Source organism: Podarcis melisellensis, assembly GCF_964234715.1.
Source record: "Podarcis melisellensis genome assembly, chromosome: 14".
Lineage (NCBI taxonomy): Eukaryota > Metazoa > Chordata > Lepidosauria > Squamata > Lacertidae > Podarcis > Podarcis melisellensis.
The window spans coordinates 5,903,808-5,927,442 of NC_138546.1; the positions used below are offsets into that span (position 1 = coordinate 5,903,808).

The window sequence follows — 23,635 nt, forward strand, 5'->3', positions numbered from 1 at the left end:
GTCATAAATTTCCCCTTTAGATTAATTTGTGTGTGCGTGCAGCTTCTGGGAAGACCTTTTTCCATATGTTCTGTTGTTGCTTTGGAAAGTTAAACAAGTTGAACATAGAATAGCCAGCCCCACAAAGCCTCTGCCGGGAGTTGCTCCTCACAGGACTGTGATGCTTAAATCTCTACACCCTTTTATCTTTGCATTTCTCGACCTTGTGATGCCTACGCTATCATAATATTCTGAATTTGCACAGCACTTTTTCTAAGCGTTCAAAGCATTACATAAACCTTATCCCACATGCAACCCTTACAACCACCCTACAAGGTAAGATAGTAGTTTTTGTCAGCTGAGATAGCTCAAGTCAGTAGAGCATGAGGCTCTTGATCTCAGGGTCTTATGTTCAAGCCCCCTGTTGGGCAAAAGATTCCTGCCTTCCAGGGGGGTGGACTAGATGACCCTTGTGGTCTCTTCCAACTCTACGATTCTGTGATTTTTTTTCTCCCACACCGCCTCCTTGTATGCGAGCAGATGGTGGAGGGGGCAGGCTGGAGTTTAGAGATAAGGAGCCTCCCTAGTTTATCCATAGCTGGGATGAATTTTCAGTCAAGGACACAGCAACTCACATGGGCCAATTCACATAGTGCGGTTTTTAAGATGTTTGCAGTATACGCTTGAAAAAGTAAATTGGAACAAACTTGTGCTGGCCCTCTAGCCTTTCCATGCGGCCCTCAGAACTCTCCCCAAGCCAACCCTTTACCAGCCCTGCTCCTTGGGTGGTTTTGCCTGGCCAAAATGTGTCCTTGGACACTGACAATGCCTCTTACTTGCCTGGGTGTAAAATCCTCCACCTTTTGCATGGCGGGAAACACAGCCAATTGCCCAAAGGGAGGAGCCACAGGCAGTGGCGTAGCGTGGGTTGTCAGCACCCGGGGCAAGGCAAGTAATTTGCACCCCCTAACCCGTGGATTTGCGCCCCCTAACCCTAACCCCCAGGTGTTGCGCCCGGTGCGGCCGGCCCCCCCTGCACCCTCCACACTACGCCACTGGCCACAGGCAGCGCCACCCCCTTTCCCCTCTGGCCCTGCCCTCCACCAGCATGCAGCAGCAGGAGGGATGCCTGCCTGCCTGCAAGGGGGTGCAGGCCTTGGGCGCCCCTTCCGCACTTTATGAGGTATCCCCCAAGCGTGCCACTGCTGCAATGTGCAAAAATGCCCCTGATCTCCATTAGCAGCTACGCAACATTGACTTCTTGGCTGCAACATCCATTCTATTTTTACTTTAAAAGAGGGGAGGGGAGGAGGGAAAAACCCCAAACCCCTTTCCTTCTTCCTGCCTGCTTCCTATTTTTGCCGTGTGCATTTTTATGCCTGCGCACAAATAGCACACGGGCGCTTGCGGTGTCAAGAGTGGGGTGGGGTGCGAAGTCGTGGGCGTCTGGCAGGCCCGGGGGCCTCGCGGTACCAATTAATGCAGGCCAAGCGGAAGGAGGAGAGGGGGGGGGTTAGGAATAAGACACCCGGGAACTCGCCCGGAGAGAAGCTGGCAACGCAAGTGCTATTGTGAGCTCGGCTCCACAGCAGCTAGCTTGCGCGAGAGATGGATGCGTTTTTTGCTGCCCCCTCGCGATGCGTAAAAATCCACCAGACTGGATTCCTTAAAAAAAAAGGAAAGAAAGGAGGGAGGGAGGGAAGTCAGGGGAGGGGGCCATAAACACATCTCTGCAGACTGTCAAGGGCTGTGCTTTTATTTTTTTATTTTATCCGGGGCTGCGGGAGGCGCACGGCGAGCCTTAGCAACATGAATTATTCCCCATGAATGAACCAAGGGAGTCCTCTAGCTGTCAGCCACCAGCCCGGGCTGCGTCAAGACCACCGGGCTGCCCCCCTCCCCGCCCCGCCAGCCAATCGGCGGCCACAAAAGCCCGGACCGGATTTATGGGGTGGGGGGGGGAGACCTGGTGCGGGTGGGGGGGGTGCATTAAGCGTTGCTTATATGAGCTTATTATATTATATATATATGCCTTTGGAGGTGCAGAAAGAGGCCAGCTGAGCAAAGGATAAACGCACCTTTGGTTCTCTTTTATTTTGCTTTATTTTATTTTTTTGCAGAAGCAGCCGTTGTAATGCGGAGCAGGGAAACCCGTCGCCCCCACCCAGTCGCCAGCCTCGGGCAGCGGCTGCAGCCAAGATGAACTCTGCAGGGGAGAGGCAAAGCGAATGTATTTCGGCCCGGTTGCCCGACCCTCCAGCCCATCCGCCCTCCTTTGCAATAGTACTCTAGGATGGGCCCCTCTAGGAAGAGCCCCTCGCTCCAGCTCGCTTAGGTGCCTGCAGTTTCTCACCGAGACGACACCCCACCCCCGAAAGGCACAGAACTCCAGCCCGACTCCTAAGCATCTCCTAGGAAAGCCCCCTTCAGCCTGGGGGGGGGCGGCGCAGGACCTCGGCTCCGGTTCCCGATCTCCTCCTCCTCTTCTGGCATTTTCCAAGAGCCTCTCCAGGTTGGCACCGAAACCAAAACCCACTTGCCGGTTCCGATCCTGGCTCCACCTCCAGCCCTTCTCTTGAAAGCAGCCCAGAGCCGGTTCAGGAGAGAAGAGGAACTCCGGCTCCACGTTTTCATTCCTCCCTCCCCGCCTTCCCCTACTTAGGAGCTGTAACCAATACTGATAAGCTAACATCTTCCACCTGGGACACGGCTACTGACAAAACCTGGCCTGGAGTTTGTTAGGGGGTGGGTTTCTTTTTCTTTTTTTCTCTCCCCCCCTGTTTTTGCGTTATTCCTCCTCGCCGTGAATCTCGAGGCTCTCACCTGCGCACCACCCTTTGGAACTTGCAATCCTTCGGCCAGATTTCATCGGAAATCTGAAATCCCAACAGCACCGGTCCGAGTTCACCTTTCCAGACTTTCTCCGCCCGGGAAAGGTGCGGGCGAGGGGGGAGGCCCGCCGGGGAGAAGGGCTCCTGCGAAGCATCCCGACAGGTCGCCTTGCCTTTCTCCCCCAGACGCCGGACTCTCCGAGCCCGCCTCGTCCTCCTCCTCCTCCTCCGTCTCTTTTTTCTGATCTGATCTATTTTTGCCTTCAAACCTCATGGTGTGCGTGTGCGTGCGTGTGCGTGTTTGTATATATCTGTGATCAGCTTGTAAAAAGAAGCGCCCCGATGTTTTTGGAAACAATGCCGCGTTGCTTTGGTTCGTTTGCTCCTTCGTTTGGCTTTTGTCCCCCGTCCTCCCCTCGCCGCCCATCCGTCCCTCCCTCCGACCCCATTTGCAGTCTCCATCTGGGTCCGAGCCCCCCCCCCCCCATCTCGGCCCTCCTGCCCAGCGCGGAAAAGGCGGCTCAGGCATCCAGGAAGGTCGTCTTGGTTGGCCCTGCAAGGAGGAAAAGTAGCGCAGTTCGATTGGGATTCGCCCCCCAGCCATCCACCAGCAGCGAAACTCGCGAGGCAGCTTGCAGGCTCTGCGGGATTTAAAGGAAAGGGGGAACGAGTTTCGCGGAACACTAGCGGAGTTCGATTGGGGCGGGAGGGAGAGTTTCACACGCCTCTGCCGGCCTGCGCAGGGGTTTCGCCACACTTTCCAAGCAGATTCCCGCTGGGTTTCACTGACTCCGAAACGCACATTGGCGCTTCTTTGGGATGGGAATATTTTTCTGTCCCTCTGGGTGGTTTCCGGGAACAGGGCACATACAGAGATGGTTGGGCACACTCCTCCCTCCTGGTGCTTTGCCATGCCAATGCAGATCGCCTTCCATTGGAGTTTGTGGCAGGCATGTCCAGAATTTGAGCAGATCCTGGCTCAGCTCAGGCCCAAGGCATTTCCCTTCAGCGCCTGACCCAGATGGGGAGCTGTGCACTGCACCCTACTCAGAAGGGACCCTGTTGCTGCCTCCCCAAACCTGTTAAATGATTCCAACCCAGAGCCACCTCGCCTCCTTTTTAGCAGCTGAAGCTTTTCCTGGTGAAGTGGGGAGGGGAGTGAAGCTTCCACCATACACCCCCATTTCACCCTAGCTCCTGCTAAAAGGCCTGTGGCAGTCAGTATGCCTAAAGGGGAAGCCGCTCTCTCTGGACCTCACCGTGTGCCACCAGAACCATGGTTTGAGCCACTGCCAAAGGACCAGTAAGCCACTCCTCCACACGCCTGAGGATAAGGGTTAGATCAGAGCCATGGTTTGTGGAGGGCTGTGAAAACTCATGTAGCATAAGTCTCTTGGGAAGCAAGGGTGTCGCTCAGCTGAGGTGGCACCATCTTCCTTGGAGATGGCCTCTTGCCTTGGTCCCACCCTGCCAGACGGGCTCAACCAAACACCACAGTCTTCTTCTTTGCAGCTGGGCCCCGTCCAACGCCTTCCGTCAATGGGCTTGCACACCAACACACATCACCCTTTTGTGCCATCCCATAACCAGGTTCTTGCTGGACCATGTCCCATGTGTCCTTTGAACAGCACTTTCAACAATGTTCACAAAGCAGCTTCCCACATCTTTGGTCCAGGACTTTGATGAGAGACCAAAAATGTGGACAGCAATGCCTAAAAAGGCAGTGGGGGAGAGAGGCTTCTAGTGTAAGTTTAAGCACTTCCTTTGCACAGTTTATGCCCTTCCAGCAATCTGGGGGGAAACCCACAGAGGCTGAGCTGTGGTTGCACCTGCCCGGTTTTTCCCCTGTGCATACATGCAAGCGTAGCCAATAGGGCACCTTCCAAATGATGCTAACTGCAAGTTCCATCATCCCTGACTGGGGTTGGTGGGAATTGAAAGTCCAGCAATTTACGGAGAGTTCCCACATTAGTTACTCCTGCTCTTGGGGGTGTCCCCTAAACAGAAGGGATCTTAGAGGACTCTTTCTGCTTAGCTATGAAATCAGAACACCCGACTACACAGCTCCAGGGTGGAAAGTCAGCCTGGAGGGGAGCGTTGGTTCAGTATTCTGGTTGCAGTCGCCCGTGGAACAGCTGTGTCATCTCCCCGCTTATTAACAGGACCAAGAAATTAACAGGTACAGAACATGTGCAAGGACCGTGAATGTGTTGCTATGTTTCGAAATTCCATATTGGTGTTGCCCAGTCCAGAAAGAGGAGCACATCTGGGCCCTCTCTGCTCCCATGAAGCTCTCGTGTCTACCCATCCAGTGGGATCAACAGCATCCTGTTGGGTTCCTTTGCCCTGTTAAGAGAGACCACACAGATTCACCCTTGTAACCTGTCTGTTTCATGGTACCCTGCGCTCTCTGCCGTCGCCATTGCTATGCTCACAGGGTTTGGCTGGCCTGTTTCAGAAGCACACCTTATGAGGGCAGGCTGGGAAAATCCCTGTCCACCCCACCCCACCCCACGCCCCGCCACCCCCCACCACACGGCATCGTGACCCCGACGATCTTGGCTGTCTTTGAATAGCATCCTGTACATAATGACTGTAAAATGGCGAATCGTGTGTATTATATATTGCCTCATTCTATAGTGTATATATATGTATACATATACATATATATAATATATATGAAAGACTGTAAATGTTAAAACTAGTGTTCTTATTTAGTATATTGCTTCACACTGAAGACTGTGTGTAACAAGCTGTTTCTAAAAGAAGTTTATTTTCCTTAAGAGTTAAAAAAAAGAGAGAGAAAAAAATCAGGTCATTGCATTCAAAAACATCAATAAAGATTCAATAATTGTTTTGGATGTTTGCAGAGTCCCCTAGTAAACTATTTTTCTGCCACCCCCCATCCATTGAGGGAGTAAGGATAGATTAACCAGTTGCTCTAATCACCCAATTCAGTAGGTGCCCAATAAGCTTGAGCCAATCGCCTGCCAATCCAATCAATTCAGGCATCCCTCAGTCCGAGGTAGCGTACCTAGGCTCCCCTAGAAAATCCCCACACCTGAGACCCCCGATGGGAAGCCATCAATCGGAGGAAAGTGTCTCTTTCCAGGCAGAGGAAGATTTGAAACAGCAGCAGTGCAGATTTCAAGGTCAGCATGGGAACGAGAGGCAGCCTGTGCGCGGACATGTGAGGGTGTGCATGAACATATACAGAAACCCGCCAGAGGAAGAACGATGCTATATGCATGGTTCCCACTGGTACCCAAATAATTGACCGCCAAGGGACCTCACCAGCATCTCTGCTTGGAGGAAGGAGAAGACGCCCACGCAACAGCGATCACATCCACTGTTTTAACTAAGGGATGTGGAACCTGTTGACTCCTAGTTGTTGGACTACAACCCCCATCGCCCCTGACCTTGGGTTCATGCTGTCTGGGGCTGATGGGAGTCACAATCCACAGGAACTGGAAGACCAGAAGCTCCACACCCTTGGTTTAAACACGGAAGGTGCGTTCACACATCTTCGCTACTCAACAACTATACTACCAAGGGAATGTTTGCACAGACTATTAGGTCATTACAGATGATGTATCAAAAGTTCCAACCCTTTTATGGGAGTCAATTTGCACAATAGTGCGAAGTGGGTGCAAATAGGGGTCTTTATAAGAAAAGAAGTTTTGCCTGTTTGGACAGCACAAAGTTGGTTCGGCCATGCATAGCCTTGCTGGATCAAACAGAAAATGAATCCAGTCTCGCATCCTCCTTTCAGTCTTGCATTCAGTGGCCAAGCCAGATGCTTTCAGGTAAGGCGTCAAAGCAAGACCACTGGTGCTCTTGGGGACCTGGGTCTTCACTGGAGACTTCATACAAACCACCATAGCGAACCGCCATTGGCAAACTTGTCTTTGGTCCACCCATGGATTTGAATGGAGGCACGTGGGTCTCAAATGGCAGGTGGTCTCTGTCCCACTCCTCTGTGACCGGCTGAGCCCCGCTCAAGCATACTCCATTCCTTTCCCACTCAATCAAGTGTCACAGACAAAAGAGGTATAAATAAGTAGGTCTTTTATTTTATCATCTGTACAAAAAAACCTCACGCTATGAAAATAACTTTTAAATGGAAGAGGCGTGGCTGAGCGATGCAGATTGAGGAGGGGTGGGGTGTGCTAATATCTCTCTCACACACACAGAAACACCCCCAAAATGCTCCTGCAACAGAAGCCCTGAAGAGGGCACAGTTCCTATTCCCACCATGATTAGGCCGGACCTTCCTGCCTCTCCCATCACACCTGGGCCCCGCAAGAGGAAATTTCTCCATAGCAACAACATCCTTAACCCAGACAGTGTGATGGAACCAACACTGGGGGTGCTTGCTGTTAGGACCAAAAATCTATTTGGAGGGATAGAAAATGAAGCAGCCTGCCCCTCTGACCTTTCATCGTTTCCCTTCCCGTACACTCGTGAAACAAAATAAAAAAACCCAGAGAGAATAGTCTGCTTTTTCTTAAATGGGCTGGCCGCCTTTTCTAGCAGGACTCCACTGCCTTTTAACAGCTGATCAGCAGGCAGAAATTCAACCGGTGAAGTGCCCACAGCCAACAGCTCCAATAATTAGTGCAGTGACATGTTTGCGTGTGAATTCTACTTTGGGGGAAGCCTGCCAGAAAAGGAGTGGGTGGAATATACATGTGGCAAAATGTTCTTAGAAATCCATGCACACACACCCTGCGGTGTGGTAACAAGTCAGTGAGTGCATGCTAGCATGGGGGGCCAGAACACACAAGCCAGAAATCCACAATTCCCAGCCCACCAAAATATAGCCAAATCATTCACAGGGAGCCACTACAAAGGGTGGAGAGGAGAACTTTCTTCTGTAACCGAAGACAATTCCACCACGTGAATATCCAAGGGGAGGGTTGCCTCGGGGAAACCCATGGCCCACCTACAGAAAACCCAGAACTGTAGCACTCTGCCCCTTGACAGGAGTCCCCATCTGCCCTCAGAGGACAGATGAAGAGCGAAGTGGGAGGTGTCTGACAGCAGAGACGGCTCTGGAGAAATGGAGCTCAAGTCTAAGCTGTTCACATCTGGCCAGAGAGACTGAGGGGCATCCTGCAGTGCTGGTGGTTTGCCACCAGGGGTCCCCTTTGCCTTGTCATGGGCTGCTGGCAGGAAGTAGGGGAGACTATCTGGGGAGGTGGGGACAAGACAGAGAAGAAAAGAGACCAGCCAATGGGCAATTGCAAAGCCGCCAGCCCCCCCCCCATAGGGGTGCTACAATGGAAGTGCAATAAACCGCCACAAGCCATGTGTGCATTTGCAAGGGTGTGTGTGTGTGTGTGTGTGTGTGTGTGTGTGTGTGTGTGTCTCTGTGTGTGTGTGTGTCTCTCAAAATGCAGAATCCGCTTGCAGGAAACGGAACAAAATGCACTTGCACCCCACCCAGAATGGCTCTAACCTTTTCAGACCCAGGACATGCTTCTGACCCAAGCATGCATTTGGGGACCCAATTCCTAACCTTTCCTCATTTATTTGCATGGTGGCGCTTCTCCTGTTGCAACCCGCGCTGCTCCTTGCTAGCAGCTCCCTGCCCGCCAGTCGAAAAACCAGTGCTGTCAAGGACCTCCGGTTTTTCCAACGCTGCCTCAACGCAGCCAGAGATCCATCTCCCTTCTCCCCCATTTCGACAGCAGGATAAGCACGCAGCCCAGAGGTGCATCATCTGTCACATTCTCGGAAAACACCACTTGCTTGCTTGCGCTCCCCACCCCCCAAGTCACATAGGTCTGCTCAGCACACACAGCCACAAGGAGAGGGGCTCCCCCCACAGAACTTAGGGGGAGATGAGAGAGTAGCCCTGCAGAGTAATGATTACCTAGAGAGAGAGAAAGAGGGGGGAGAGTCGGGCTTCTGCAGGCCACGCCAGATCCTTTGTCTCGCCTGCCAGAGTCCAGGAGAACACACTCGCCATGTGCTTGGAGGGGTCGCCTCTCTGCCCTCTTCCTCCTCCCCACAAGTCCTCCTCGGTGCCCCCTCTCTCTAGCTGGAGGTGACAGTGGACCCGCTTCCCAGACGGATGATCATCTGCTGGCACTCGTGGAGCGTCCTTTTGTCCCCCAGCTTCTCCAGGGATCTGGCCGCCTCCGCCAACATGCCCATCCTCTGACCGGGACCCAGAAGGAAGGCAGGGGGCAGGTAAGAGCAGGCGAGGAGGAGGGCCTCGGCCTGCTCTCGCGCCGTTGGCTGGCTCTCATGGTTGCTGGCTGGAAAGGAAAACAATGTCGGAAGCTCAGCGGGATGGGGCACAGAAGGAAGGGGTGGCCCTGCACGAAAGGACAGGTCACCCCCAGGGCCAGATTGAGGTTTGATGAGGCCCTAAGCTACTGAAGATAATGGGGCCCTTTCTATGTCCAGCTGTCCTTTGTCAACAACCAACTGTTGCTGTTTCTTGTGTTGAATATATGCTATAAGGTCATTTATGAACCTAATAGGCATCTAAAGTCATTTGCACATAACAAAATATGTATTTTATCAAAGTAATTGTTGAACTGAAATACAATTAAGAAGTATATTAACATTGAAATACAATTAAGAAGTAGTATATTAATAGTGAAATCATTATTAAGCTCTAACTGTATGTAGGTTTTATTTTATTTGTTTTTCATCTTATATTTTGGAAATGTACATCCATTTTTTTCTTTAATTTTTTCTTTAATTTAAAAGCTAAATTGTTTAGCTTATATGTAAATCCGGCACTGGCCATTCCCCCCCCCCCCCGATGGCAGCGTGGTGCAATGGTTAGCAAGCTGGAGAGAGACAAGGGTTCGATTCCCCCACACGGCCATGAAGCTCACCGGGGGACCTTGGCAGCCAGTCACCGCCTCTCTCAACCTAACCTGCCTCACAGGGTGGTTTGGGGGATTAAATAGGAGGGGAAGAACCATGTACATCACCTGGGGGGCAGGAATGGGGTGGGGATGTAAATGAAATGAATGGATTAATAAGGCCGCATCGCTGGCTAGCATCAGGGCCAATTCAGAGACCGATAGCTTATTTTCACTCCTAATGCTGGGCTCTACCCTTTCAACTAGGGACGCGGGTGGCGCTGTGGGTTAAACTACAGAGCCTAGGACTTGCCGATCAGAAGGTCGGCAGTTCAAATCCCCGCAACGGGGTGAGCTCCCGTTGTTTGGTCCCTGAACCTAGCAGTTCGAAAGTACCTCAAAGTACAAGTAGATAAATAGGTACCACTCTGGCGAAAAGGGAAACGGCGTTTCCGTGCGCTACTCTGGTTCGCCAGAAGCTGCTTAATCATGCTGGCCACATGACCCAGAAAAACTGTCTGTGGACAAACGCCGGCTCCCTTGGCCAGTAAAGCGAGATGAGCACCACAACCCCAGAGTCGGCCATGACTGGACCTAATGGTCAGGGGTCCCTTTACCTTTACCCTTTCAACTACCCCTCCCTACAGACCCTCTCAGGTGTTATGATTGGGATGGAGTGCTGCGGTGGAGACTGGCCGCTTGGGGCAAATGGGGCATGTACTCAGCTAGCCCCCACCTCTCTGCCTTCTTACAGATGGTCCAGAGAGGAGGCAAGCAGGGCCCCAAGGCGAAAGAGGTATTCAGGTGTGAGGAGCAAGAAATAGCTCACTTGGCAGAGCATGAGACTCTTCATTGGAGGGTCGTGGGTTTGAGCCCCACATTGGGTGAAAGATTCCTGCATTGCAGGGGGTTGGACTAGATGGCCCTTGGGATCCCTTCTAACTATGATTCTATGAAATCACCCGCATTCAGAGGGAAGGGTTGTAGCTCAGTTGCAGAGCACCTGCCTTGAATGCAGAAGGTTCAATCCCCAAAGGCATTTCCAGGTGGGGCTGGGAATCTCCCCAAAGAGTCACTGCCGATCAGTGGAGGCAGTACTGAGCTGGATGGACGAGTGGGTCTGATTCGGAGTAAGGCAGCGTACGGTGGTTCATGCATGGACCAAGCCCACACCCCTGTCACTCACCTCCTTTGATGCTGGAGGCAACTCTCCTGCGCAGGCTGCGGTCCAGCAGCTGGTGGGTCCGGGTGGGGCTGGCTCGAGCCATCAGCCGGGCCGTCGCCTCATGGAGGAACACCTGTGGGGGGCAGGCCAGAGAGTCAGGAACCACCACACTCCCCCCAGCACCACCCACCGCTGCCTCCCACCAGAACCGCCACGAAAACCAGCGCTGTGTCGAGATCTCTCTCCCAGGGTCGCTAAAGTTTCTGTCCTCTGCAAAAGAGGTTTCAGGTTTCCTGCCTCGTTCTCAGAGCACTTGAGAATTTATTTAGAAATCTGTCAGACTTCTGGTGGCCAAAGGCTTTCGAGCTGACTTCCCCGTGGCAAAGCAGCCAACTCTCACACGCATGTGTGCTTTTCTTTACAGGAAAGATTTCTCCGGCGCTTTGCAGCCTCCCCAGCTGCCTGCACTTCCTGATCTGGTTTAATTGATGGCTGGGCACCCAGGGAGGCTGCAGAGCACAGACCACCAGTAAGATGAGTTGCAGAATGAAAGAAGGGATGCTCACAACAAACACCCCTTGGCCATCAAAAGGAAGGCAAGGATGACACAGACCCTGCACCTGTGAGGATTTCAGCAAAAATTTGAAACTTAGCATCCTTAACAAACTACAGCCCCCAGGATTCGGGGGGGGGACCTCGACTTTTAACATGCTATAGGATGCAGATGTGACCTCAGAGCCTCACAACACGCAGAGGGCTGCATATTCCACACGTCAAGCCCTTAACAGCTTGGGACTAGTTTGATTACAAGATCTGCCCACTCGACCAACTGATCAGTGGAAATGGCACTTTAAAGGTGCCACATAATACCCACTCCACATTTGTAAGAACTCGATATTTTAGTGTGGCAGCACCTCCACTCTGGAACTCCCTGCCTCTTGATAGCAAGCAGGTGCCTTCAAGTGTAATCTCCAATTCTTGCACAGACAAGTCTATTTGGATGCTTAGAAAGCAGATGGGAGTTCTGACCACTTTCTAGTCTGTTGCTACGTTAACTTTTCGAAAGCTTTAAATTATTGTTGATCTCCAGCTGCCAGGATGCTTACAGCAAAAAATTGAAAAGGGGGAAAAATTCCATCAATGAAAGAATGGCAAATTAAAATTTGTGAATGTATACATCTGGCAAGACTCACAGCATTCATAAGGGGACAGTCGGACCAAAAATTATTAAAAGAATGAGGATGTGCTAAAGGGTACATGAAAAAACATTGTTTTGGAGTAAACATATCGGTCTGTAACGAATGAAGCTTTGCAGGGTTAAAGAAAGAGAAAAATGGTGCAAAAAGTATAAAGATAGAGGTAATCTACATTAGACACAACCATTTAGAAACAGTAAAAATTTCGAGGTCTTGGAACAAAGGAAGGAAGTCAATATGTGTATACGTACATAATGATTAGAATGATGATATAGTTTTATTTGTAGATGTGTGTTTTTGTTTTTTGTTTGTTTGTTCATTTTTTTTTCTCTCTTGTGTTTTGCTTTTTTCCGTTTGTACTGTTTTATTTTGGATTCAACGTTTGTAATTTTTGTTGTAATTTTGCATTGAAAATAAAAAATGTTAAAAAAAATTATTATTGTTGATTTCACGGTATTATCTTTCTGGTAAACCCAACCAAGCCGTATATAAATTTTATGAAACATATAAAATAAACAGACTGGAGAAGTCTCACAGGGTGACTAAAAACCAGCGCTCTCGACAGTGACGGCCGCATTGCGGAGCCAATGAGGAGCTTACAGGAGCAGAGAAGCCCAGCGCCGCACTCACCCTGTGCATGGCAGCCTTGTCCGCTTGCGCCAGGCGCCGGAGGCTGCTGAGATCCTGCTGGAAGCCACGGAGCTCAAGGGTGGAGGCCTGGTAGGGAGCGCCATGCGGCTGCTGCCCTGCTTGCATCTGCTGCTGCCAGAGTCTGGTGCGAGTGATGAGCAGGAGGTCACACAAGAGGAACTGCACAGCCTGAGAAAGAGAGAGAACGCAAGAAAGTCAGAAGAGTGCTCCTGGATCAGGCCAATGGCCCACCTAGTCCAGCATCCTGGAAGAGCGGATTGAAGAACTTTCCATCTGTTCGATGGAAGCAGAGGTTATATTTTCTGAGAATCCTGCAGGAAAACAATCTCTCAAAGGACCTGTTGATGGCATTTTACCATTGTACTGCGGAGAGTGTATTAACTTATGGTGTGTGTGTGGTTTGGGAGCTGCACGGTCAGGGGAAAACCAATGCTGTCCAGGGTTGTAAAAACTGCAGAGGGAATAATTGGGTGCGCTCTTCCCACCTAGGATCAAATCTATGCTTCCAGGTGTCATAAGAAAGCTGCAGAGATAGCGCAGGATAGTGCGCACCCCAGAAATTATCTCTTTCAGCTTCTGCCTTCTGGAAGAAGGTACAGGGTGATAAAGACTAGGACTAGCTGCCTGAGAAACAGTTTCTATCCAAATGCGATTTTGGTTTTAAATGCAGTGTAAGATAGTCTGTGTGGGAGTATATTGTATTTAAAAATGGGGTATCAGAGTTTTTAGGGGGCTAACCAGGTTGGGATAATGGGGATAGCAGGCTTGTTGGTTTTTGAATGTCTTATGTAGATTTATTGTAGATTTTTCAATTTCGTTGTTCTCTATGGGACAATGACAATAAAGATTATCATATCGTATATGATTTCTACTCCGGTGGAGAGTTTCCCTTCAACAAAGTGCAGGATCATGGCAATGAAAATAATAAATAGAGTTGGGGCAATAACACAACCCTGTTTAACACCTGATCCCACTGTGAATGGTTCACTTTGAGAGCCGTTGTTATCTGCGATTGCTGCTGTCGTATTATCATGGAGGAGCCGAATGATATTCACAAATTTATCTGGGCAGCCAATTTTCAGAAGGACAGTCCACAGGGCATTGCGATTTACAGTGTCAAAAGCCTTAGTCAAATCAATAAATGCCATATACAGGGGTTGGATTTGCTCTCTGCATTTTTCTGAAAGCTGTTGAGCGGTGAAAATCATGTCCACTGTCCCCCTAGAAAGCCGAAAACCATTTTGGGATTCAGGAAGGGTCGCCTCGAATATTGATAAGAGACGGTTTGCTAAGATCCCTGCAAGAATTTTGCCGGCCACAGCTAATCCGCGCTTTGAAGACACTCGAACTCAGGACACAAAGGAGAAACGTGCTAAGAGGAAGGCACGCTTGGCAAATCCACACCACGATCAACTCCCACCTGGAAACCTATGTCCCCACTGTGGAAGGACGTGTGGATCCAGAATTGGCCTCCAGTCACTTATGGACTCATTGTTAAAACCGTGTTTATGGAAGACAATTTGACTCGGCTACGAGGGATCGCCAAAGAAGAAGAGTGACTGAGAGACAGGAAGGGCTGACAGTTGGTGGGTGGAGGGTGCTGGGCTGACGACAGGAGCGAGCCAGCAGTAAATCACACTGTGCAAGTTGGAGCTGATTCTTTATTAGCAAAAACACAACTTGCACAGGAGGGTCAGGCCTCACAAACAGAGCAACTCATCTCTGGCAGGTCTGGCCCCCATGAAGCAGTTGCTGAGACTAAAGATCTCTGCCTCCCCACAGCTGCCTAAGCCCTTCCTCTCCAGGGTTTTCTCCAAGCAATCTGAGACTGTGCCTGCATGACCCTAATTTCTCTTCTGCCCTTTTCATGCCCCTTCTGGTTCTGGGAGACAAGTGGGGAGGGGAGCTTGTCGCATGAAAGGGAGGCACCCAGGACTCTTCAGCAGCCTGACTCATCTCTGCTCTTTGGTCTCCCTCCTCTCCTCCTTCAGCTTCCGCCTCTGAGTCTGGACTGCTCTCTGCCACAGACTCTCCCCGCTCACTTAGCCCTGTTGCCTCTTCAGCGTCTGACACCTCCTCTTCCCAGCCTTTTCACTCTGACCACTCACTGAAGTCCACCACCCCTCCCCGGGCTCTGAGCCTTCTTCCCTTGGGGGTTCCCCAGCTGCTTCCTCCACTCTGTGATAGCCCAAGGTCTTCCCCGATCAACCTCCTGCTCCTGCCTCTTCTTGCAAGCCCTGGGCTGCTGCCACGACCCTCCGCCGGGAGAAGCGGCCTCAGGGCTGCACTGGAGGGGCATTGCACACTTTGGCTGCACATGCAATGCAACTACAATGCACCCCCGACACCACCACAACACACACACCCCGCCTCTGCACAGCCTCCCGGTTTCCGCAGCCGCCGGAGGTGGAGAAAGATTGTCCTCAGAAACAACGAGACCAGGATGTTTGGAGACAGAGAGAGATTGGACCAGGGGCCAAATGTGGCCCTTTGAACCTTGCTCTCCAGCCTTTGGACCCTCCACAGACCACATGCCCCTGTCGAGACCCACAGAAACCCTGCTCTGAGCCCTCCCTGAGGACTTCTGCCTGGGCTGTACTGACGGCTCCTTGACTGCTGGGATGGAGAGAGATGAGCAAGTAGAATTTTGTGTGTGGCTGGAAGGCAGTCTATGGGTACAAAGGTACCGTATTTTTCCGTGTTTAACATGCCCCCTTGTATAAGACAGCCTCTATTTACTGAGATTCCAAGTTGAGAAAATGGAGGGAGATTGCCCACAGTTGTTCAGCTTTTTTGGGGGGGGGTTGAGCTTTTTCGAGGGGAGATTGCCAATAGTTTTTGAGTATCTTTAAAGGAGGATTGCCCACAGTTGCTGAGTTTATTTTCAGAGGGGAGTGCCCAGACGCGTTGAGCTTTTTGGGGGGGTTGCCGAAAATCGCTCACCCACAGCATCACCACAGCCAACCGCACAATCGCAAACACATCAACGAACCCCCAATCGCCTGCACGCTCGCCAGAGGACATCACCAATCGCACGCCAATAGCCAGCAGACCTGGCCACACCAACCATCCACAAAAACAGCTTGTGGCAGCCGCCAATCACCTGTCCCACCTCTCAACTATCCTCGTATAAGACGCCCCTGATTTTTTTGCAAGATTTCTTAATAAAATAAGCTCTTCTTATACACGGAAAACTACGGCATGCTGCATCTGCTGCTCTGCCCCCTTTTGCCTCTGGCCCCCGACTGCCTCAGCATGCGGCCCCTGGAAGGTTCATCACAAGGGAATGGGCCCTTGAGCTGAGAAAGTCCCTTTACCCCACAGATGCAAAAAACCCAAGACAGACACCTGCTCATGAAACAGACCACCCACACCGTCCCCCTTAAGACTCATTTGTCTTCCATGCAGAACCCATTCCCCACTTAGCACCTCTCCTGATTCTAAACTCCACACAGAGGGCAGGAGCTAAAGGGTTGTTGGGCACCTCCATCGCCCAGGTACCTCACCCACTGTCTTCTCTTTTTTTGCAAAAGTGTTCATTTGTTCAAAATGTACAAATCCTGCTCTTCAGACACACAAAGGCTCCCAGGGCAGCTTGCAAACGTCAGTGACCAGAAGAGAGTCCCTGCCCTCCAGGCTTACACTCAAAAAGACACAGCACTAAAGGAAAGGGAACTGCAAAGGAGGAGGAAAAGAAAACTCAAGTACTCTTTCTTAGTTACAGAATTTTTGGAATTGAAGGGCAGGGAGGAAGGGTGCCCAAGAAGTGGACTGAGCCTGAAGAAAGGAAGGTGTCCAGATAATTGGGGGAGGGGGAGACATTGTTCCTCTTCAGCTACAAGATGTCAGGGGCTGAGCAGAGGAGGAATGGTGGAGACCACCTGCCCATCCTGACCCTTCCAGGGAGGAGGAAAAGAAAGACAGCACAGTGGTACCTCGGGTTAAGTACTTAATTCGTTCCGGAGGTCCATTCATAACCTGAAACTGTTCTTAACCTGAAGCACCACTTTGGCTAATGGGGCCTCCTGCTGCCGCTGCGCCATTTCTGTTCTCATCCTGAAGCAAAGTTCTTAACCTGAAGCACTATTTCTGGGTTAGCGGAGTCTGTAACCTGAAGCATATGTAACCTGAGGTACCACTGTATAGTTTTACAACAGGGGCTTGAGGAAGGTTGCAGCTCAGAGGCAGATGAGGGAGAACGTTGGGAAATCACGGGAGAGTCAGAGCAACACGTTGTCATTAGAAAGCATCCCAGAGCCTCCGTCTCCCAGAACCTGGCGAGCCTTGAAAGTAGGAGAGCAAAGAGCTCAAAGACAGAGGGCGCATGGCAGCACCCATGGAGGAGGAGGAGGTGATGAGAATGAGGAATGAGGAATGAGGAAGTGGGAGAGACAGGGATGGAGATTCACTCAGGACAACGCCATTATCCAAGAGGCTGGGTTCTATAGCCTCTCTCTGTAAAGACTGAAATAAAAAAGGACAGTAAGAAACTTTTCCTTGTCTTTACACTTTCCTGGGCAACCAGCCGGGAGCCGCTGACACAACTTGAGGCTCCATTGGGTGCACTTTAAGCTCCAGGACGAATCGGAAGCTCCAGACCAGGCATCCCCGAACTCAACCCTCCAGATGTTTTGGACTACAACTCCCATCATCCCTAGCTAACAGGACTAGTGGTCAGGGATGATGGGAATTGTAGTCCCAAAACAGCTGGAGGGCTGAGTTTGGGGGTGCCTGCTCCAGGCAAACTAAACACCACCCTCTAGCCTTGCGCCAAAGCCTCATTCAGAATCTCAGCCTCTGGATCTGGGCCGTTACCCCCCCCCCCGTACAGCTACAGGCTCCACCTCCAGGGGGCAAGTAGGTACAGTGGTGCCTCGCAAGACGAAAAGAATCCATTCCGTGAGTCTCTTCGTCTTGCGGTTTTTTTCGTCTTGCGAAGCAAGCCCATTAGCAGCTTAGCGGATTAGCGCTATTAGCGGCTTAGCGGGCTTAGCGGATCAGCTGATAAGCGGCTTAGCGGATCAGCTGATAAGCGGCTTAGCGGCTTAGCAGATCAGCTGTTAAGTGGCTTAGCGGACCAGCTGTTAAGCGGCTTAGCGGATCAGCTGATAAGCGGCTTAGCGGCTTGGGAAAAGGGGGGGGGGGAGGAAAAAAACCCCGCAGGAACTCGCAAGACATTTTCGTATTGCAAAGCAAGCCCATAGGAAATTCGTTTTGCGAAGCACCTCCAAAACGGAAAACCCTTTCGTCTAGCGGGTTTTCCGTCTTGCGAGGCATTCATCTTGCGGGGCACCACTGTACACATTAGCTCTGCCCACCCCTTTAAGCGCCACCCCAGCCTCCCGCTTGGCCCCGCCCAGGCTCCAGGCCCCGCCCCCACCGCAACTCACTCTGTCGATGGCACTGGGGGGCATGTTCCCCGCCAAGCTGTCTCGCAAGTAGTCTCCGGCTCTGTCGCACTGGCCTAGGCTGCAGTCGAGCTTGCCCATCAGCACCCGTGCAGCCTTGAAGGTATGCAACGCTGCGCGAGGAAGAGGATTCCTGCAGCGAAGAAAGGAGAAGCAGGATGAATCGCCAACCCATCATTTCGGGGGGGGGGACCGCCCGCCCCCCATATCAGCAAAGTTCTGTGTGGGCTGAAGAGCTCTGGGAAAGCCGCAAGGTCTGCCTTTGGCCACAGAATCCTGTTTCCTTTAAATAAATTTTTAAAAGCTCAGGGTTTGTTTGCTTAAATGCAAGTTCCTAGCCCCTATGACTGTGGAACAATGCATCCTGAAAATGACCGGAATGAGAAAAGTTAGCTGAGCAAGCTCCAAGACGGAGCTTAAGAACGTCAGAGTAGCAACCGGTACTCAGAGGTAGACTTCCCCTGAACTTGGAGGTTCTCTATAGCCAACAGAGGCCTCACAGAGGATTGCAAAACCCAGCTCTGCACAATTTTGATTCTTCTTGTTTGTTTTAGGAAGAGATGACACTCAGCCCCCTGCCGATGTCACTGAGCGGCCTAGCTGCCATCACACTCCTTACAAGCTCCTTGCAGGATTTTGTTGTCTTTGGCCAGTCTGGCCTAGTGGTTAGGGTGCCAGGCTGGGGCCTGGGAGACCAGGGTTCAAATCCCCACTTGGCCACAATTTAAGGAGGATATTGACAAGCTGGAAGGTGTGCAGAGGAGAGCAACAAAGATGACCAAGGGTCTGGAAACCAAGCCTTATGGTTGAGGGAGTTGGGTATGTTTAGCCTAGAAAAGAGGAGACTTAGAGGAAATATGATCCATCTTAAAATACCGTATTTTTCGCACTATAGGACGCACTTTTCCCCTCCAAAAATGAAGGGGAAATGTGTGTGCGTCCTATGGTGCGAATGCAGGCTTTCACTGAAGCCTGGAGAGCGAGAGGGATCGGTGTGCACTGACCCCTCTCGCTCTCCAGGCTTCAGGAGAGCCCCACCGCCAGTCCCGTAAACTCGGGGGACAGCGGGAGAGGCGCAGCGCGCCATCCCGCTGTCTCTCGACATGGTTTGGAGGCTGGCGGAGGGCTTCCTCCTCCCCCAGCCCCGCAAGCTCCCAGAAACCCCTTTATTTCCCCCCCTAAATCTAGGTGTATCCTATGGACCGGTGCGTCCTATAGTGCGAAAAATACGGTATCTAAAAGGCTGTCACATGGAAGGAAGCAAGCTTGTTTTCTCCTGCTCTGGAAGGTAGGACCTGAACCAATGGGATTCAAGTTCCAAGGAAGGAGACTCCGACTAAACATCAGGAAGAACTTTCTAACAGAGCTGTTTGATAGGGGAACAGTCTCCCTTGGGAGGTGGTGGACTTCCCTGAAGGTTTTTAAGAAGAGGTTGGATGGCCATCTGTCATGGATGCTTTAGTCAAGATTCCTGCATTGCAGCGGGTTGGACTAGATGACCCTCAGGTGTCCCTTGCAACTTTCTCTATAATTGTATGATGTTGACCTGGTCTCCCTCTCTCTCTCATAGGGGAGCTACCTCACAGGGGTTGTCATTAGGACAAAATGGGGACAGGAAGACCTCTGAGCCACCCTAAGCTCCATGGAGAAAAAGGTAGGATATAAACAACAGCAACACGTTAATATTTTCCCCCACCCCACTTACTCAGAGGCCTGGAGGGCCCTTGGCATCGATTCCACCAGCGGGTACAGGCGCTCCACAGCCTCGTCATCCCCTTGCAGACCGTGGATTGCCATGGCAACCACAGATGCCCACCAGTGGGCAATGGGATCAGTGCCTAGAGGACGGAGAGGGACATGGCGTCAGGCGGATCCTGCCAGAAACACTGAACCTCTTATGGCAAGGTGGGTGTTGCGGGCTCAGAGGGCCAGATCCTTAGCTTTCCCCCCAACCCCTTGGACCGGAGGGGCGGAGATACCCAGCTGCAGTCACCTGACAACTCCATCTCATCTCGCTTTACTAGCCGACGGAGCCGGTATACAGCTTCTGGGTCATGTGGCCAGAATGACTAAGCCGCTTCTGGCGAACCAGAGCAGCGCACGGAAGGGCCATTTACCTTCCCACCGGAGCAGTACCTATTTATCTACTTGCATTTTCACATGCTTTCAAACTGCTAGGCTGGCAGTAGCAGGGACCGAGCAACAGGAGCTCACCCCATCGCGGGGATTCGAACTGCCGACTTTCTGATCGGCAAGTCCTAGGCTCTGTGGTTTAACCCACAGCGCCACCCGCATGCCCTAGGAAATCAGAAAATGTTCTGATGCAAATCACCCACTGCAAAATGCCCTGATTTGCACAGAAAGACCATATCCCTATCAGCAGCAAAAGTGTCCTCCAGCTTCTATTTAACTGCACAAACCTCTGGCTTCCTTCTCCTCCCTGTCCCACAAGTCTCCAGTTCCCTTCCAGACCCACCCCGCCTAAGGAAACTCTTGGCTTGTTGCTCCCCACCTGTGGCAGCATCCAGACTAGTGCTGAGGGACGGCGTTGGGCTGGGAACGGCATCTGCACAGCTGTTGAGGAAATGCAGGTACTCCAGAGCGTCGGAAAATTCCCTGCAGCCAAACAGAGGAAATCAGGATGAGTTTTGGTATGAACACTGGTGCCAGAGCTCTGGTTTCCAGCAATCTAACCTGGTTTGGGCTTCTAGTTGGGGAGGGGGCAGCCAAAAGGAAGTGCCCTCCCCAGTACCCCAGTCCAGGGCTTCCAAGGGCCCAAAGCAAGATACAAAACAATTAATGCAATTGAATGACTTTTTTTAAAAAAAAAAGGATAAGCATTAAATTAAAAGCTTGCCCAACCACCAAAGATCAGGACCAGACCCTATTCAAGGCCCCATCTCAATCCAGTTTGGACCCTACACCAGACAAGTGTCTCCCATTTCCTCCAGAAACCCATTCACACAAGTCCTGGCTGTGTGAATGGGTGTGTCCAGTAGAATTCAGCCCTAAATATTCCTTTAGAGTCTGGGGCCTGCATAACTTAGGAAGAAGGTGGGATCTTTCCTTGCACATTTTGCTTGCAAGAAGCTTTTGCATCACGATGCAGCATTGTCCCAGGGACAGAAGAAAACTAAGTTCCCGTTGACATTTTTTGCAAATACCAATTCCATTTGAAATCAGCAGCACCATCCAGTTCTGGGGTTTCCCCAATCAACAGCAAACCCTTCCAACCCTGTGTTGCAAAATTGAACTCCCCAGATATTCTCTATCAAGGTCTCTTCCACCCACACATCTGCAAGCACCCACAGCCCCCTTCTCCAAGGGCGGAAAATAACCCAAGGTCACCTTGGGAAACCAGCTGCAAATGGCAGGAAGCAGGCAGGACCCCACTAGACCTCTGCTTAGCGGAAGATAAGGCTCTACAAGCCACAAGAACTATGTTCTCCCTCCCCTGTTGGAGGCAGTATGCTGGGAATCACAGCTAGGAAGAGGACTGTTGCAGACCTCACCTATCGTTTCTTGGTGGGGATTATAAAACCTGTCAGCATGCCCTACGACCCAGCGGAAAATTATAGGTACAGCTGCCCTTAGGAAAGGGCTGTGGCTCAGAGCAGGAAGGGTTCTTGGTTCAATGTCTGGCATCTCCGGGTTTGGGCTGGGAAAAGGCTGAAACCCTTCAAAGCTGCAGTTTGAAGGGGCAGTTTGAAGGGGGATTGGGCCAAATATGCAACAAGGGCAGTTTGAAGGGGGATTAGGCCAAATATGCAACAAGGAGAATCAGTACGAACGGCCTCGGTCCAGTATACCTGAAGGAGCGTCTCCACCTTCAGCGTTCTGCCCGGACACTGAGGTCCAGCGCCGAGGGCCTTCTGGCAGTTCCCTCGCTACGAGAAGCCAAGTTACAGGAACCGGGCAGAGGGCCTTCTCGGTGGTGGCACCCGCCCTGTGGAACGCCCTCCCACCAGATATCAAAGAGAGAGAAAACTACCAAACTTTTAGAAGACATCTGAAGGCAGCCCTGTTTAGGGAAGCTTTTAATGTTTAATAGGTTATTGTATTTTAGCGTTCTGTTGGAAGCTGCCCAGAGTGGCTGGGGAAACTCAGCCAGATGGGCAGGGTATAAATAATAAATTATTGTTGTTGTTATTATTAAACACACCATTTAAATGTTCTCACTCAGCATCTATAAATTTGTGGGTGTGCCAGAACCGGTTGGAGCCAAGGCAGGAGAGAGCAACATGTACAGGGGCTTCAAGACCCGAAATCCGGTCCTCTCTTACCCCTCGTCGTGGCTGGCAGGCGCCTCACTCTCCAGCCTAGAGACGCAGGAAAGGGCTTTCTCCAGCAAATGCTCACGGAACAGCTGGGTCACTTGAGCCAGGGGGTCCGCTGCAAAGGGGAGAGAGAGGGAAAGAACATTCTTTTCTGATGGGGTCGACAGCCTTCAATCTGCCTCAGCTGCAACAAAACATGTCTCTCCCATATCGGTCTCTACAGCCGCAGCAGGCGCTGTGACTCTCCAACAGCTTGACTTCATTCACAAAGGCAAACTCCTCCACCGTCTCCTGAGACAGAGGGATGCCAGCCAATCACCTGACAGCACACCCCAGAATACCCTCTTGGTCCAATGGGAGAAATGAATTGATTGGAGGACAACCCTTTCTCATGAAGCCCTTGGCCAACATGGAGCCCTCTGGAAGTTATTGGACTACAACTCCCATCAGGGCCAGGCAGCACAGCCAATGGTTAAGGACTGATGGAGTTGGGGAGTCCATCTGGAAGGAAGTGGAGACAGATTGTGAAGCAGGCGGATTACTATCGATCAGAACTACAATTCTGGCTAAACAATCAATCCGTCTTCCTTATAGGGAACTCTGGGAGTTGTGGCTCTGCAAGAGGAATAGGGACTTCCTAACAACTCTCAGCACCTTTAAGAAACTACAACTCCCAGGATTCTTTGCAGGAAACCTTGGCTGATTAAATGGCACTACTTCAAATTTATACTGCAGGTGGGTCATTGGGCATAGCTGAGATTCCTGTATTGGAGGTGGGACTAGATCGCCCTCAAAGTCCTTTAGGATTCCATGATTCCTGTCTGTCATGGACTGCTGCCCATTTGATCCTCACAACAACCTTGTGAGGAAGGTTAGGCTGAGAGAAAGTTGCCCATGAGCTTCTCAGCAAAGCAGGGATTTGAACCCAGGTTTCCCTGCTGCTCCCCAGGTCCAGGGCTCCACCCTCTTGCGTCACACCAGCCGACTTCTCCATACCTGGATTACTGGTGGAGCTGTAGATGCTCTCCCGAGGGCAGCTCTTCACGGCCCAGTCTCCGTCCACGAAGAAACGGTGACCCACAGGGTGGCAGAGCCACTGGAGGGCAGGCGGGACAGTCCCACTGTGGGACAGCAGCACCTGCCGGGCACTGCTGAGGAAGAAGCGCTGCGCCACAAAAGGAAAAGGAAAGCCAATCAGGGGAGCCCTGGGGGTGACCCCAGCATTCTGTGCTTACCACTTGCAAGGTGGCCAGTGGCTACTTGCAAGCCTTATATTTTTTAATAAAAAAATATATATTCCC

The 23,635-nt window shown here is 51.4% G+C and overlaps 2 protein-coding genes and 1 long non-coding RNA gene across 5 annotated transcripts in view; 1 reads left to right on the top strand and 2 right to left on the bottom strand.

The window, feature by feature from the left end:
- The window catches only part of RAI1 (retinoic acid induced 1), a 214,109-nt gene extending 210,923 nt beyond the window's left edge, over window positions 1-3,186 (top strand). For both annotated transcript variants that reach the window (XM_081889058.1, XM_081889059.1), the window contains one exon: window positions 2,100-3,186. In XM_081889058.1, coding sequence (XP_081745184.1) covers window positions 2,100-2,114 — 15 coding nt within the window. In that variant the 3' untranslated portion in view covers window positions 2,115-3,186. The remainder of the gene's footprint in view (window positions 1-2,099) is intronic.
- Window positions 3,187-8,442: 5,256 nt separating this feature from the next.
- The window catches only part of SREBF1 (sterol regulatory element binding transcription factor 1), a 44,598-nt gene continuing 29,405 nt past the window's right edge, over window positions 8,443-23,635 (bottom strand). For both annotated transcript variants that reach the window (XM_081889091.1, XM_081889092.1), the window contains exons 12-19: window positions 23,331-23,499; window positions 22,341-22,449; window positions 20,570-20,673; window positions 19,763-19,895; window positions 18,040-18,190; window positions 12,629-12,817; window positions 10,824-10,935; window positions 8,443-9,076 (exon numbers count right to left, since the gene is read on the bottom strand). In XM_081889091.1, coding sequence (XP_081745217.1) covers window positions 8,853-9,076; window positions 10,824-10,935; window positions 12,629-12,817; window positions 18,040-18,190; window positions 19,763-19,895; window positions 20,570-20,673; window positions 22,341-22,449; window positions 23,331-23,499 — 1,191 coding nt within the window. In that variant the 3' untranslated portion in view covers window positions 8,443-8,852. The remainder of the gene's footprint in view (window positions 9,077-10,823; window positions 10,936-12,628; window positions 12,818-18,039; window positions 18,191-19,762; window positions 19,896-20,569; window positions 20,674-22,340; window positions 22,450-23,330; window positions 23,500-23,635) is intronic.
- Window positions 9,542-10,391, bottom strand: LOC309357312. The gene is made up of 2 exons (XR_014163079.1): window positions 10,255-10,391; window positions 9,542-9,886 (listed from the first exon to the last, which is right to left on the bottom strand). It is a non-coding gene; the product is annotated as an uncharacterized lncRNA (long non-coding RNA).